General features: G+C 45.6%; 1 protein-coding gene across 1 annotated transcript; it reads right to left on the bottom strand.

The window, feature by feature from the left end:
- Positions 1–2,456: 2,456 nt before the first annotated feature.
- LOC103638165 (endoplasmic reticulum metallopeptidase 1) lies at positions 2,457–16,875 on the bottom strand. The gene is made up of 14 exons (NM_001347987.1): positions 16,529–16,875; positions 9,697–10,014; positions 9,048–9,286; positions 8,455–8,611; positions 7,821–7,898; positions 7,315–7,386; positions 6,839–6,958; positions 5,720–5,884; positions 4,988–5,513; positions 4,758–4,914; positions 4,533–4,642; positions 3,939–4,051; positions 3,049–3,412; positions 2,457–2,896 (listed from the first exon to the last, which is right to left on the bottom strand). The coding sequence occupies exons 2-14, from the start codon at positions 10,003–10,005 to the stop codon at positions 2,580–2,582; spliced, it is 2,727 nt and encodes a 908-aa protein (NP_001334916.1). The 5' UTR covers positions 10,006–10,014; positions 16,529–16,875; the 3' UTR covers positions 2,457–2,579.
- Between the last annotated feature and the right edge of the window lie 826 nt (positions 16,876–17,701).

Here is a 17,701-nt window from a genome sequence, read left to right as displayed (position 1 = left end):
GGACAATCTCCGGTGACCTCCACAGCCTCCTCTGGAACCTCCCTCACGCTTGGGCTGTTTGGCTTGCCATCGAGGGCCAGTTCCTGGGCAACGCCGAGGCCCAGGCTCTCCGTCTTGACGCAGCCTTCTGCACCTTCATCCAGGGGGACCTCAGCGTCAGTGAGTACTGCCGCAAGATGAAGATCATGGCGGACTCCCTTGGCGATCTGGGCTGCCCCGTGGAGGACCGCAACCTAGTCCTCAACGTCCTCCGCGGCCTCAGCGATCGCTACACCCACCTCCGGTCGTTGATCATGCGCCAGCGCCCCTTCCCTACCTTCCTCCAGGTCCGTGACGACCTCGCCCTGGAGGAGATCACTCTGGGTGCTCAGGCTGCATCGATCTCCGGCCCGGGGTCCTCGTCCTCCTCGACAGCAATGGCGGCTTTCACCCCGACCCGTCCATCTAATCCGTCAAAGTCTGCCCTTGGCCATCGTCCTCCCGGGCCGAGCATGAGCGGCGTGGGTCGAGGTGGCGGCCGCGGTGGCGGCGACGGTGGTTCCGGCGGTGGTGCCCATGGCAACGCACCGGCACCGGGACCCCAGCAGGGTGCGCCTTGGCCCACTTTCCACCACCCATGGTCCGGCGCATCTCCATGTGGTCGTTCCAGGGGCCAGGTTCTGCGGCTCGTCCCCCGGTGGCCATGTTCGCTGGTGCGCAGCCGGGGTTCACCTCACCGCCGGGGTTCGCCTTCGCCTCTTCGTCGCCCTGGACTTCGTCGCCTGCCGCTTCGTCGTGGCCCACGCCGTCGGCTACTTCTCCGTGCGGGCTGGTTGGTTGGGACGCGACCGCCCTGGCTGCCTTCCAGACTCTCACTCTGACTCCGCCGCTGGGTCCCGAGTGGATCGCAGACACCGGTGCTACCTACCACACCACTCTCGACCCTGGTATACTCACCTCTGTCCGCCCTCCTTCTTCCTCTCTTCCTTCGTCCATCATGGTGGCGAATGGCTCGTGACTTCCTGTCACATCTGTGGGTGCCGTCGGCCCTCCCGGCTCTTTTCGCATTCCCGATGTTCTTGTCGCTCCTTCTTTGATCCACAATCTTCTTTCTATTCGTCGTTTTACTGCTGATAATTCTTGTTCTATCGAGTTTGACTCTTTTGGTCTTACTGTGAAGGACTCGGCAACTCGGTGCCTCCTCCTCAGATGTGATAGCACCGGCCTCCTCTACACCCTTCGGCTTCCGCACGCCACATCTTCTTCGTCTTCGTCACCTGACACAGCTGCTGTTTTTGCTGCCACCACGTCTTCTACCACCTGGCATCGTCGTCTTGGTCACCCCGGACGTGATGCCTTGATGTAGCTTACTCGTAGTGCCACTATCCCATGTACTAGATCACATGATGAGCATCTTTGTCATGCGTGCCAGTTAGGCCGCCATGTTCGTCTTCCTTTTTCTTCTTCTTCCTCGCATGCTACTCATGCCTTTGATTTTGTACACTGCGATTTGTGGACTTCACCTATTACCAGTATGTCAGGCTACAAATACTATCTTGTGGTGCTTGATGATTTTTCTCATTATGTGTGGACTTTTCCTTTGCGTGCCAAGTCTGAGACTTTCCCCGCCCTCCGCCACTTTTTCGCCTGGGTGTCCACTCAGTTCGGCCTCACCATTAAAGCCGTACAGTGTGACAATGGTCGGGAGTTCGATAACTCCACCTCCCGCGACTTCTTTCTCTCCCACGGGATGCAGTTGCGGATGTCTTGCCCGTATACCTCCTCACAGAACGGCAAGGTTGAGCGCATGATCCGCACGACCAATGACAACATCAGCACGGTCTACCTCTCCACCAACCCAGTGCAGCACCAGCGGACCAAGCATATAGAGATCGATCTACACTTCATTCGCGATTATGTTGCCACCGGTGCTGTTCGGGTCCTCCACGTCCCGACCACCTCCCAATTTGTTGATATATTCACCAAGGGCCTTCCGTCCTCGACCTTCGCCGAGTTCCGCTCCAGCCTCAACATCAGTGGTGGCTAGTTGCGGCTGTGGGGATCCTATGGTGTAATGTACGTCTTTCTTTTGAGTCGAGTCTGTGAACTCCGCTGCGACGAAAGTACAGACTGCGGGGGAGTGTTAGAGTATATGGTTAGGCCCATGTGGCTAGGCCCATGTAAGACTATATAGCTACCCTCTAGGGTTAACCCAATAATCAATCTACTGTCTCTAACACAGAGCTTGTTATATCATGTATGAGCTATTATATGAGTTAATTTTTAGTTGGCTATACGTGATATAGCAACATGATAAAGCCTATTATTAGCTATATTATTAACCTAAGCATAAGACACAGAAAACGTAGCTTGAAGGATGGGGGCAGGAATGGTACACACAAATACCACAAACTAATCTGAAACTTTGATACAGGACAAATTAGAGCAAGTGCAAAGCACGTTTACACCAGACCGCCCTTGGCAGCTTTTGTGTACAATTCTATGGGCCTATAACTTGCTACTATCAAACTAAAATACAGTTCAAAACGAAAGGTGCTGGACTGGACGCCTATGTATGGGAAACAAATGCTGCTGACTGACTAAATATCGACACGGAGGGCCGTCAAGAAAGCTAGCGTGTACGGAGAGGTGGACTTGCCGAAGGGCGTGCACCACCGTGGCAGCTTCTCCACCACCCTTGCCACCTGCGGTGTGACTCTATTCACATCTGTTCTTAGTTTCACCAGCAAAGGAGCGTCCGCTGCTTGTTTAGCTTCTCTCTCAGATGGTTTGCTAGACGACCAGTATAGCGTCAGCTGGAACTTCGTCGGCGAGTTCTTGCCCCCTGCAAACTGGATTGTATGCCACCCATCTATCTCGCTCTTATCACCAGGTAGGACTATCTTCTCCGAATCCACTGAAAAAGAGCGCATGAAGAAAAGAAAAAATGTCAGATGATGTGGATAGGGTAACCAGCTACAGTCATATTTTACTTTCAAGCTTGCTCAAAGGCAGTTTACTGGTAGTCTGGTCTGGAACCCATTTGTGATACTTAATGGTTCAACTCACCTTGAACTGTGAAGTCATCGATTCCATCTTTGTTGATTCCAAGCGTCCAACGCGTCGATGACTTGGTATCCACTGATACTACTGTCTGTCGAGCACCACCTATAACCGAATCACTTTCTACAAGGAGCACAGGAACCTCAGACCTGCTCCATCCGGTACTGCTCTCTTTGTAACTCCAACAGCCATACTTCACTGTAAATGTTACCAAGTCAGTAGTCATGTTCCTTCCGCAAGAAAATTCTTCGCCTCCAAGGTCCACTAATTCATTCGTCAGCTTTCCAGGTGTATTGGAAAACAAAGAGATATAGGATACTGGTTCTATATGCCCGCCATGTACTCCTGTGGTATCGACGACATGTACAACCTGAGAAGAAGAGACAGATCGTCGAGTTACTATATTATGTTGTTTCGCAAAAAAAAAAGGAGCTAATACCATCGATTAGGTATCGATACTACAATGATCTTGCTTAGTGCCACATAGTGGGATATTGTGATAAATCCAGGCAAGCAGGATTCCATAGGAGATATGAACGGGCATTTAGGAACTCAAATATGCAACAAACAATCAAGTTGTAGTGGCTATCCCCAAACAAAAGGAATCATGGTCAACATATGGTTTACTCCCAACTAGTCCCTCAAAAAAATTCATCATGTGCCTTGTACAAATAGAATGGCATCCAAACCATCGATAACTAGTTTTGCTATGCAGTTAGGATATGGTGCAACTAGCATTGTTCCCAAATACCAAAACGTAACTGGTGAGTGCTTGTTTTGGTTTGGGTACCAAGGTAGAAATTTGTCGTCAAAATTTCACATGTATGCATAAACAAATATTCTAATAAACCCAGCTAGCGACACTGTAGTATAACAGTAGCATAAGAAGTGCTTACGTTTACAGATCGAGCGACATCCTCCGTAAATGCTGGCACAATGCCACTTGATGCCAAAGCAATTGAAAGACCAAAGGATAAGGATAATAGCAAACCCAGAATTCTTTTATCACCTAAGAAAAGCACAACATTATACAAAAGCTTTCGGAAGTTAACTGAGAAGACGAGTACATAAATATAAACCTACAAAATGTGAATTAGTTTAAGAATCTAAAGCATGGTTGGATGGAAGTACAGTGAACATTAAACAGAAAAGGTAGGAACCCTTTTCTGCAGATGAAGAAATACCAGGAGATGCGACACTATGACTATTTAACATACACCAGTTACATAACTGCACTATAAATCAACAGGTTTCCTGAGAAGACTGAACACAGAAGTGTCTGTTGGCAGTGCAAATACTTATACATTACATGATTACTGATTATGCAGTGAAGAACAAAACTTAAAATGCTGTACATTGCAACCATTTAATTTCTAAATGGAAGAGGAATGTAAAAAATAAAAGCAAACAAGAATACAATACAAATACTAATGAGAACATAACTTTAGCATTAAAGGAAGTGTAGCTATATCTAGCATGTCATGATTTACCTGAGATATGAATGTATGAAAGCAGATACACAAACGTGGAACAAACGACAACAGCAATGGCAACCGAAACTATTACATTTCCAAGCCAGTCTGGTAGTCCGCCAGGATTCCTGCGTATCAATGCAAAATGGGATTAGAAAAAAGCTTAGTTGCTTTAGATAGCAGACTTTCATGTTTCAAAGAACATCAAAAGAGAAGATGAACTGCGAGATGTCGACATATTACCTGTCAATACGTACTATACTTCCAACAATTACATCCGCCATACGAACAGCCAAACCAGCAGAAGACACAACTGGTGCAACCAAACCCACAACCAACGTGACAACCTTAAGCTGTTTAGGTAGCCGAACAGGGGAGAGAGTAGCTTCCAAAAAACCATCTAGAAATAAACAACAGCCATAAATACTCAAGGTGAAATCAAGCTATTACCATAGATAGTATCAGCAACTTACATGCAAAAGCAGGAGAAACAAGCCAGATGAGTGCTATATACGATGATCCAACCTTGAAATATGTTCCTAGTATCAGAGCTATTAACCACTGGACAAAACCAGATTTAAAAATCCACCTCTCAGCTTCCAGGTCAGTAACATTTTCTATCATGCTAGGAGTTATGCCTGTTTTTGCTTTGGAATGCACGCGTCGAAGATGCCTCTTCAGGAGAATAAATCCAATATGCTGACCAATAAATGCTCCAAGCAGTGCAGGTGAACCAAATAAGCCAATAGTTAACCATGGATTTGCAACATATGGAATAGGAAACGGACACATATAGGGCAGAGCAAATGCTACCACAACTGGTAAGCAGATAGAAAATATCCACATTAGAATGATGCTCAAACATGATATTGCAAAGGACACCAGTGCAGGGTGTCCACCCATAAGCAATGATGTTCCCCATATTAGAAGTGACTGCAATATGATTGAGTTGTGAAACATGGTAGCAAGTCGCAGCGGATAGACCACCATGTACTTTCCCTGCAAGATTGAACACATAAGCAGGAAGCAGGGAAACATAAGTTGACTGCAATATGAACTACACAAAATTTAAATTAAATAGTTTTAACAATGTCCTGTTTCAGCTAAAATTGGTGAAATTTTCCAGTAACCAACAAAGACAGATTTCATGACACACAATCAAGATCATTGGCAGAACATAATGGGGAAAGAATTTACTGCAATACCAGGATATCGAAGTAAACAGCTCTATCCTGCTCTGTCTTTCCTTGCTTCCTTTGTTGTGCATCTTTCAAAAATTTTGGAGATGCTGCAGAATGGAGTAGGAAAGCAAGCATGTTATCTCCAATATGCTGAAGAGACCCTGGTTTCAGAAGCGCCATCTTGTCATTCTACAAAGTGATAATAGAAACAATCACAAACCAGCAGTTAACATGCTTAGGATTCAACAAAATGGATCATGAAATATTCTTTTGACCCTGTAATAATTTTACCATACTAATCAAGGCCATGTTCCACTCCAAATCTATTGTTACATGACTTTTGTGCTACAGCATCACATAAAATTCTAATCTTGAAGCATTCAAATAATTAGATATCACTCATTTTGTTAATCTTTTGCTTAACTAGTAGTTTTTTCCTTGAACACGCAGGAGAACTGCGAATCATTGCATTAAGATAGAAAAAGAATCCGATTACAAGCCAATTACATGGCAAGGGTTAGTTTTTTAACACATTCGTGACCTTGAAAGATAGGGCAAGCCATATCCATCTCCCTACCCCAAAATCTCCCACTGGACAGAACACGCAACAGTGCCTGCTGGCTAACCTCCTGTAGCACCACTCGGTTGTCAGGGACGCAGCTATTACAGTGGGGGTACCCTGCTGTATTCCTGGCTCAAAAAAAGGACGCAGCTATCGAAAATGCTGTGGTTCCGATGTTTCCAATGTGTATGCCTATATGCAATGCAAGAGTAACTTAGCAGCTCATAAGCTGATAAAGCTTGCTGATCAAGAGCAAGTTTACCCTCGAACGTCAACACTGCCACATCATATATCTTCTAGAATTAAACAGCCCAGTTAATACTTGCGATTTCAAAGAAATATTTCAGTTTGAAGTCTTAACGTTCATCAAGCAACATTGTTAAAGAAGCTTAGTCATTGAGTGAGGCTTCGTAAAAAAAAATACTCCAATTTTTAAAAACAGAAATACACAAAGAATTATCAATGGACAATATGTCAGAACTTTTATCAACAACCTTATATCTGTATGGAGCCATAAAAATGTGGAAGAGAAAAAACTTAGATAAGATTGGCATTAATAATGATAAGCCAATAGAACCAACCTTCGTATGATACACAGATGTTGTATCGGTATATGCAAAATCAAGTCCAGGAAGACGGCCAACTTCCTCATATATTTGAAAATCAGTAGCAGATTTTATTGCGCCAGAACTAAAAACATCCTGCAATTACAAAACATCAATCCCCTAGGATAACAATGTGCAGCACCAAACTGACAGATCTGGAACTACTTTCACCAAAGCAACAAAAAAAATCCCTTTTTCTTCATGCTCATTTTTAGCACCAAATACGTTGGTTTGAGGCTAGCAAGCAATTGTATATAGCTAATTTATTAATAGTTTGTTTTATAATCAAACAGGACAAGTGAAAATTAACAAATGCTTTGTGCTGTTATATTTCAGTTAACTCAAACATGACCATGCACATTGAACCCAAAAAAACAACAAAATTGGAGCAAAATTTGTCCAGATGGGAAAAAGAAGTGAACACATGAAAGCTGGAGGGAGGGAGATGCTACCTGTGAAGCTATCTGAGCAGATGGGTATTTGGCTACAGCTGCAAAGCTTTCCAATGCCCAATGGTCAGTACCCTGTCATACATTTAAAACTTTAGGCTAAGAGTGCAATTCTCATTTTGATTGTAAGTTGATCAAAATTGAATTGTAATACTGAACCATTTTGGATCTTTTTTTCCTCCCTTAATGAAATGATGTGCATGTCTCTTGCGTGTTCGAGGAAAAAAAATGAATTGTAATCTACAGCACTCAAAACAAAGAATAGCTATAAACCAAAGTAGGCACATACACCTTCATGATTATATTTTTCTTATTTTCTTCCATGTGCAAATCTACCTAAACCTCCCATTTGCCCAATTTCCCAGGAAAACCTTTTTTTAGGATTACACAGTCAGCAAGAAAGAAAATTTAAAACACCAGGAGTCTAAACCATTGATAGTTTGGTACAGATGCAAGTACAAATATAATATCAACATCCAAATGGGGAATATCACAGAACCAAAACAGACCTGGAAGAGTGTGGATTTCCCACTGATACCCATAGCTTCCAGATCAACCGCAAATATTACTGAATTTCTCCAGTGGTGCTGCATGAAAGTTAACATTAGCAAACAGGAAATTACATATAGCACCCATGGTGATAGCGTGAATGTGACACATGGCTTTCAATGACTTGTTTAAAATAATAGCATTACATTTGGCCAATTGCCCAATTTTATTACACTTTAAGTGTCATGAGGGGACTGTTTACTACACTAATGGAAGGTAAAGGCACTCATTTAGTGAACAAGTTGGGGACAAGAAAGAGAAATGGATTAGAATATGCAGATTTTGAGGCAAGGTAACATCCAGAGTAGTACGTACTTATTCGATCTCATGTGCTCTACTCCTGCAAGTGCTGAATTATGGGAAACACTAGCATTATAACCCTTATAACAAGGCAACTATCAATGCAGACCCCTGCCAAAATTTCTGCAGCCCCCAAAACAAGGCATTCACGAATACCAATGCCTACTGAATGTATTCATTGACACAGTGTGACAATTTAGGAGTGAGAAGTTTGCTAGACATGGAACAGGTGGTAGCTAAGGTAATCTTACAGCGCATATGTGTAATATGTAAATGAACTTTAAAGATACTAACCTGAGTTATAAAACTATGGGCGCCATCAAGACCCTCTTCTTCTCCAGTATTAAATAAAAACAAGATACCACTCTTAAACCCATGTGCCCACTGGGCCACTCCCCGTGCAAGCTCTAACATGACTCCCACACATGAACTGCAATCTCCAGCTCCTTCCCTGAAAATTCAAGAACACATTTAATATCTGAAAAAGAATGGACAAAACATGTGGATGTCACTACAATTAGACCTACTAGTACAAAGAAAAATAAATAATTTTATGTGTTACTGTTATCACTTATCACAATGCCCATATGGATAGCTATCTAAATTATTAGTGAAACGGAACAACCAGGTAAAAATATAACACTGTCAATCATACAATATTTTTTTCTCGAATGCGCAGGAGAGTTGCCCATCATTATATTAAGAAGAAAAAAGTTGGGCAGTAGCCCATACAACCCATGTCACACACATTATTCGTATGGTTCCTTCGAAACATATTGTAAATGTCTTCTCATTAGATACTCTTGAACTCACACCAATAGTCAATGCCAAGTTAATTGTTGTTAATTTCTTTCCTACATATTAATGAAGAGGGTATTGAGCCTTACGTTGTCGAAACAGTGTCAATATGAGAAGAAACCAGAATCAAGTTTTCCTCAGCTTCTGGTAAATATTTGGGAGTAACTCTCAATAGCACATGCTTTAAGTCTGAATACAAGAGAGTCTTTCCCTTGAAAAGACCACCAGATAGACGATTTGCGCCTATATCTGTGTGAAACAACTCCAATTGAACATCAACCTCCCAATGAGCTGTCTTCTTTATTTTTTCTGCTACTGCATATACATACTACACCATGGGCATGTCAAAATAGGATAGGATACAGAGTTCAACAAAAAAAAAGACTCAGCTTCACTAATGTTAATTACCATGTATTATGGTGCATAGACAACACTATTGTGGGTAAGAAAGAAAATGGCAAATCATGAACATGTAAAAAAGAGACAAGAAGAATTAAATGGATGAATCGTAACTTCAATTTGGATTTTCTTGTTACTGGATTCGCAGCAGCCTAGCAGCCATTAACTACTCTAATTTTGATCAAACTCATAGAAAAATCTATTAACATCTACAAAACTAAACAAAAGGCACAATTAAGACATATTTCATGGTGGGCTTAATGAAACTAATTCTATGCTGTAGAAACTAGAAGATCGCAAGTGTTAAAACTGTGAAAGTAGGCTGCACGAATGAGCAACCTGAATAGCATGATCGAGGGGATCTGAACCGACTGGGTGAGGACCCAAGCCTGTCAAATACTTTACATGCTTCAGCGCCGAAGCTTCCGAGAAACCCCTCTTTCCAGCCTGCTCAGCATCAAGGGGCAAAGGAAGGCTTCCAAACTGGATCTGATAAACAGACCATGATCCATGAAGGAACACTATCAGCAATCCCAGTAGCAAATAAGCACCCCTCCTATTCTTGCGGCTGTCATCATTTGAATCAGTTGCCCGATCAACTTTGGGATTCTCACGGGTTGACACAGAAGAGCCTTGTCCTCGAGGCATTCTGATAATCTGAATTCAAATAATACAAACAGAGAAACAAAAGATAAGAGTTATCTTCACAAGTACCACCGCCAATAGACAGTTTATGAACAGCTAGTTCAGTTTTTTTTCCAGAAGTATATATATATTTTTTAAAAAATGTTTATCTTTTTTTGTTGACAACAGGATAAGTACATGCTACCTGAATAAGTTTATCCATGGATCCAGGCAAAATATACAGCATGAACAATGCACAAGATGTAAATAATTGGTGTGACTTTCCTCACTACAATCCATAAAGTGACTGCAATTTTACTCAGTACAGCTGTACAGACACCCACGGGTGTACAACACCAAGTCATGACAAGAAATCAACAAAGGTCCCCATGCTGCTGCAGGCTGTAAAGAAGCTGGTCTGGACCAGGAAAAGAGCCAAGAGATGAGTCTCTCTCTCTCTCTCTCTCTCTCTCTCTCTCTCTCTCTCTCTCTCCATATCATACAAGAAAAAACGGGCGGCAGAAAAGCATGTGGCAGGCCACCGCAGGGTTTTTTTACAAACCCTATCGTCATTTTTTGCTTTCACTTCCACGCGGAAATCTGGAGGAGGAGAAAGGACGCGGCGTGGTGTTAGCAACACAGATCAAGAAGCCGGGCCAACTGCAGCAACCAAGGCCGACGCTGGAGCACGCACGTCTGGGAGAGTGAGGAGAAGGAATACTAGAGTTTGTGGGCCGTCCTGGGTTAATGGGCTGAGCGAAAGTAACTAGTATAAATACCTGAGAGCTGCCTGGAGAAGGGCATGTAAGAAATATACGATACTTGTCTTCTCTTCCAAGTTACAGCCGCCACGGCGTTCTAGCCGGCGTTCTCGCTTCTTCCTCTCTTCTGGATCCCTGTCCTATCCGAATATCCTTGCTGCTAACAGTGGTATCAGATTCAGCGATCTTGAATCTCTTCTCGCGCTGGATTCCTCTGCTCTTCATAGCCACTTCACTCGTCTTCGTCGGCGTCAAGTACTGATGAATCCAGAAACTCAGATCATTTTGGATGAGATCGCTCGGCGCTTTGCGGATCACGACGCCAAGTGGGATCGGCGAGTGTCCGAGCAGGAATCGCGTTGGGAGGCGACGTTCGCGGAGTTCACTAGAGGCCAGGTCGATCGCGTTGTGGCGCTGGAGACAGCGTCTAACGTGTTCGAGGATTGGCGTCAAGGACTGGAAGGAGTTGTCGATGACCTGAAGCTGGAGGTGGGCAAGGTTTCACGGTACTGGGAGCGTGCCGTTGTGGACAAGCCAACCTCCGTGGAAGGGATTCTCGCTCCTTCACCTTCGGCGGCGATCTTCGCGCCTTCTCCTACGGCTGCTGGGCGCCCATCTGCCGGATCGCCAGCCACATCGCCCCACGGGCACCGCGTCAACAACCATAACCGGGAGGGTGAATTTGGGTCGGTCACCACCCTTCTTCATCCCCCGGTCAAGGGTATGTGTCTGCCCTTACCACCGGTTCCTCAATTTACTGGCATGGAGTCAAAATCTATGGAGTGCGTCGGTAATCGCTGGGAACAGTCACATCCCGGTGTTGGTGGGGGGGCGGTTCGGGGTCGCTTACCTCAGCTTAATTTTCCCTCATTTGATGGTGAAAACCCTAAGCTATGGATCCGTCGTGCTCAGGACTACTTTGATATGTACAGTGTTGAACCTCAGATGTGGGTTAAGGTGGCATCCATGCACCTTTCAGGGGCAGCTGGTCGCTGGTTTTCATCGTTGGGAGATCACTGTCCGAATGTGTCATGGACTGATTTTTGTCGTGGTATGTTAGAGCGTTTTGGCAAGGATGAGCATGAGTATTTCATTCGTAAGTTGTTCCGTATTCGTCAGACTGCTACAGTCTCCGAGTATGTGGAACACTTCATGGCTTTAGTGGATAATTTGAATGCTTATGGTAGGCAGCTGGATCCCATGTATTTTGTGCAGCGTTTTGTGGATGGCTTACGGGAAGATATTCGTGCATCTGTTTTTGTCCATCGTCCGTCTTCCTTGGATACTGCTTGCGTGCTCGCGTTATTGCAGGAAGAGGTGGCTGGTGCGTCCAAACGACCGGATCTTCGTCGTGCTGATTTTGCCATGACCAGTAAGCCGTTTGGCAAAGGGCCAATGCCGTTGCCCCTGCCACCACGGCCAGGTCATCCTGGGATGGTAGCTGAAGAGGACAAGCGTGTCGAGGCCCCTCGACCGCGTGCTGTGGAGGATAAGTTGGCAGCACTGCGTGCATATCGGCGTGCGCGCGGATTGTGTCAGCGTTGTGCGGAGAAGTGGTCGAGGAATCATCAATGTCCTCCCACGGTTCAGCTGCAGGCTATCCAGGAAGTTTGGGATTTATGTTCAACTGAAGATGGGGAGACATTGGTTACACCAGAGCAGGAGGTGTCTACTGAAGATCAATTGTTTGTGGCTGTTTCAGTTGCTGCAGTGCGTGGTCTGGAATCATCTCATACAATGACATTTCACGGCACTCTTCAGGGTCTTGCTGTGTTGATATTAGTTGACTCTGGAAGTTCACATTCCTTTGTGTCTTCGTCGGTTGCATCGGGGTTGTCAGGTGTGTCTGAGCTCTCTAGTCCAGTGGCTGTTCGTGTAGCTGATGGTGGACGGTTGCAGTGTTCTCGGCAAATAACAGCAACTCAGTGGTCTGTGCAGCAGTGCCTTTTTACAACCAATTTCAGAGTCTTGGATATAACTGCGTATGATGTAATTGTGGGCATGGATTGGTTATCTGAACACAGTCCTATGAAGGTGCATTGGCTCCATAAGTGGATGCTCATTCCATATCAAGGTTCTTCAGCTTTGTTACATGGTTTATCGGCTTCGTTGCCTCCTGGTTCAGTGGTCGAAGTAGCAATGGCTCAGTCTGTTCCTCAGTCACTGTCTGAACTGAATTTACCGGAGCCCATGTTCCAGCTATTGTCTGAATATGCCAGTGTCTTTGAACCTCCTGAAGGTCTGCCACCATCGAGAAATTGTGACCATGCAATTCCTTTAATCCAAGGAGCTTCACCATTTCAGATTCGCCCCTATCGCTATCCTCCAGCGATCAAGGATGAAATTGAGCGTCAGGTAGCAGTAATGTTGGAGTCCGGCATTATTCAGCACAGTTCAAGCCCGTTCTCATCATCTGTTTTGTTAGTAAAAAAGAAGGATAAATCCTGGCGTTTTTGTGTGGATTTTCGACAGTTGAATGCCATTACAAAGAAGTCTATCTTTCCGGTGCCAGTCATTGAGGAGTTGCTGGATGAATTGGGCCATGCTTCATGTTTCACCAGTTTGGACCTCACAGCCGGTTATCATCAAATCCTCCTGCAACCAGATGATACACATAAAACTGCCTTTCAAACTCACTCCGGCCACTATGAATTTCGGGTTATGGCATTTGGATTGACTGGGGCACCAGCTACCTTTCAACGGGCTATGCATGCCACACTAGCGCCCTTATTGCGCCGCTGTGTCTTGGTATTCTTTGACGACATTCTAATTTACAGTGCCAATTTTGAAGAACATTGTCACCATGTGAGGTCGGTGCTGGAGTTGTTGCGCCGGGATCGTTGGCAGATCAAGCTTTCTAAGTGTGTTTTTGCCCAACCGGAATTATCGTATTTGGGACATGTTATATCAGCTGCAGGTGTTGGAACTGACCCTGAGAAGATCACAGCTGTTGCTCAATGGGCTTCCCCTAATAATCTCAAAGAATTGCGTAGTTTCCTTGGGCTGGCAGGGTACTACCGTCGTTTTGTCAAGCATTTCGGTATCCTGGCAAAACCGCTGACAGCACTGCTTAAAAAAGGGGTTTTGTTTGTATGGACGTCATCTCATGAGACTGCTTTCCAAGCTCTTAAGACAGCTCTTGTTTCAGCACCGGTGTTGGCACTACCGGATTTTTCACAACCTTTTTGTTTGGAGACTGATGCTAGTCAGGTTGGTATTGGTGCAGTACTGATGCAGTCCGGGCACCCTATAGCTTATCTGAGCAAAGCACTTGGTCCTAAGTCACAAGGCTTGTCCACTTATGAGAAAGAGTATCTCGCTATTATCACGGCTGTCGATCACTGGCGTCACTACCTCCAGTTGAAGGAATTTCAGATTTTCACTGATCACCGAAGTTTGGCTCAGTTGGATGAACAAAGACTTCACACTTCGTGGCAAAAGAAAATGTTCACCAAACTGTTAGGACTTCAATACCGGATTGTATTCAAAAAAGGGGTAGATAACAGTGCTGCTGACGCTCTTTCTAGGCACCCTGGAGTGGTGTCTTCTTGTCTGGCCTTATCTTCCTGTATACCAAAATGGGTGACTGATGTGGTTAATTCTTATGCACAAGATACAGTAGCTACAAATTTAATTGCCAAACTAGTCATTGATCCTTCTGCTGTGCCACATTATACTTGGCAGGATGGGTTGCTTCGCTATAAAAATCGTATATGGGTTGGTGCTTCGCCAGAATTACAGTCCAGATTGTTAACTGCATTTCATTCTTCAGCTATCGGAGGTCATTCAGGCATACCTGTTACTTATGCCCGTCTCAAGCAGATGTTTGCTTGGAAGGGAATGAAGGAGACTGTGCAGAAATTTGTCAGTCACTGCACTGTCTGTCAGCAGGCCAAAGCTGATCGCTCCAAGTTGCCAGGCCTGTTGCAACCCCTACCTGTTTCCACTTCTTTATGGCAGATGATTTCATTGGATTTTATTGAAGCCTTACCTCCATCTCAGACTTACACATGCATTCTGGTTGTCGTTGACACCTTCACCAAGTACGCCAATTTCCTGCCATTGCGACACCCGTTTACTGCACTCTTAGTGGCTCGATTGTTTCATGACCAAATTTATAAACATCACGGGCTGCCCCAGTCCATTGTCTCAGATCGTGACAAGATATTTCTTAGTCATCTCTGGCAGGAGCTCTTCCGTTTGGCGGATGTTCAGCTATGTATGAGTTCGGCGTACCACCCACAGTCTGATGGACAGACCGAGCGAGTTAATCAGTGTCTTGAAACTTTTCTTCGCTGTTTTGTCCATGCCTGTCCAACTCAATGGAGTCAATGGCTAGCTGTGGCTCAGTTTTGGTACAACTCCTCTCCTCATTCAGCTACTGGCATGTCTCCTTTTGAGGCTCTTTATGGGTGTCGTCCTCGCCACTTTGGTATTCCTGATGAAGTTAATGTGCACTCTACTGATCTTGCATCCTGGCTTCATGATCGGCAGTTGATGTCGTCCTTGGTTAGACAACATTTGGAGAGGGCTAAACTGCGTATGAAACGCCAAGCCGACAAGGGCCGCACCGAGAGACAATTTGCAGTTGGAGATTGGGTATTTCTGAAGTTACAGCCATATGTACAATCGTCGGTTGCTGCTCGGGCTCACCAAAAATTGGCCTTCAAGTTTTTCGGGCCCTTTCGTATTGAGCAGCGTCTCGGCACTGTCGCTTATAAATTGCAGCTGCCATCATCTTCAAGGATTCATCCTGTGTTTCATGTTTCTCAAATGAAGAAGGCACTTGGAGCTGGTCTGACTGTATCTCCCTCATTGCCAACTGAGGACTACGGTTTCAGCGTTCCTGAGAAGATTTTGCAGTACCGTACTGTGATGCGTGGTCAACATCCGTGTTCCCAGGTGCTGGTGCGTTGGTCCTACATGCCGGAGGCTTTGGCTACATGGGAGAATTTACAAGACTTGCGCCAGCAGTTTCCTAAAGCCGCTGTTTGGGGGCAATCAGCGTTTCCACCGGGAGGGAATGTTAGCAACACAGATCAAGAAGCCGGGCCAACTGCAGCAACCAAGGCCGACGCTGGAGCACGCACGTCTGGGAGAGTGAGGAGAAGGAATACTAGAGTTTGTGGGCCGTCCTGGGTTAATGGGCTGAGCGAAAGTAACTAGTATAAATACCTGAGAGCTGCCTGGAGAAGGGCATGTAAGAAATATACGATACTTGTCTTCTCTTCCAAGTTACAGCCGCCACGGCGTTCTAGCCGGCGTTCTCGCTTCTTCCTCTCTTCTGGATCCCTGTCCTATCCGAATATCCTTGCTGCTAACACGTGGCCCCCACTATATCGGGGACAAGTGCGCTTTTTTCTTGCTCCAACAGCTTGCAACTTGGTCAGTCGTCACCATGGATTAATAATTCACATAACTGACAACCTAACGCTGGTTTATCTAGTGCGCCAGGCTAGGATTAGCACACAATCTCGTCCATCCCCGTGATCCTCGGCATCGAGGAACGCCGAATTAGATCCAGAAAGCCGCAGTCCCGCCCCAGCAGCGAGAAGAATCGGTGAAGCCGGGACAAAAAAAAGTCCCACCTCCGAAGGAACAGATCCGCAACAAATTTTGTTGCTTGGACGGCAGTCCATCCATCCCAGCAGGCAGGATTTGGATTTGGGTGCGGTAGCTGAGGGACTAGCTGAGACCTCAGAGCAAGCAGAGTATAACAAAACAAGCAGACGAAGACCGAAGCGCACTCGATCGTAGAAAACCCATCCGGGAATTGAATTCCTTACCGGCAGACGAAGACGAAGGAACCAATCGAATGCGGGACGGGGACGGGGACGGGAACCGGGGAGTGTGTACGTAGGTATGCCCGCCCGGCCCGGCGCGATGGCCGATCCACCCACCGGAGGAGAGGACGAGGACGAGGACGAGGACGACGACTTGCTATATGAGAATTCCCCGTGATGGAGACCTGTGCACTGGAGTCTGGAGGAGAGTTGGGCAGCGAACGAGGCGACGCTAGGGTTCCGTGACGCGGTTGCGCTGGACGCGCGCGCGTGCTGGTCGTCGACTCGCCCCTCCCACCCGCCCGCCGAGGATGGAGAGCGCGGAGAAGACGGAGATGGCTGCCTGCCCGGACTCTATCCTTTCTAATTTCTATCTCTTCCTATGGTATGTATATATATATGGTACATTTTTGGAAAAAGTTTCGAGTCTACAATCTATTCGGGCTTTTTTGGTCACGAGCCTGGGCTGAAATCTCTTCGGGCTTGTTTGGCCTGGGCTGAAATTGTCTGGAAAAAGAAGAAAAAAACTGCATGTGGCCAGGCCCAGGACTAGGCTATCGAAATCGGGACGTAAAAAATGAAAGGGCAAACCAGACAGCATCCAAAAGGAAACCACCGGTTCAAATGATCGGGAGGATGTGATCATGTGAAGGGAAAGATGAACCATGCCCTGCCCCCCCTTCTTTCATTCACAATCACACCGCTGCAGGCCTTTGACCATGTCCCGTCCCCCCACGTCCGCTCCTTTTCAATTCAGGAGGCTCACGTGCGGTGCGGTGCGGCTCGCCTCTTTTCTTTTATTTATTGTTTTGTCCTTTTAGATCAGGAGCTCCTGTTTGTTATACTTATTTACCGCAGGTGTTAATTAATAAAACTAATTTTAGTAAAGGACACACTCCCTAACCCAATTCCACGAGCACTGCTCCCTGCGGCGCCGTCCGTCTCGCCACCCCGCCCTCACCACCACCAGGACGCGTCTCTCTAGGGTCGCAGTGACAGTCTCTATAAAATATATTAAAATGATATAGATGGGTTATAAAAACATGCCACAGTAACATAAAAAAGATAAAAATAGAGAGAATAAAAGGGATTGCTCACTAATAACTAGCTAAAAGCGGGTCGCTCACAAACTTCAACAAAGTAAATATGTCAAACATTAAATATATAGCATGCATT

Source organism: Zea mays, chromosome 9 (assembly GCF_902167145.1).
Source record: "Zea mays cultivar B73 chromosome 9, Zm-B73-REFERENCE-NAM-5.0, whole genome shotgun sequence".
Classification (NCBI taxonomy): domain Eukaryota; kingdom Viridiplantae; phylum Streptophyta; class Magnoliopsida; order Poales; family Poaceae; genus Zea; species Zea mays.
The sequence above is the reverse complement of the archived record's forward strand: the minus strand, read 5'-3'. Positions and strand labels throughout refer to the sequence as shown.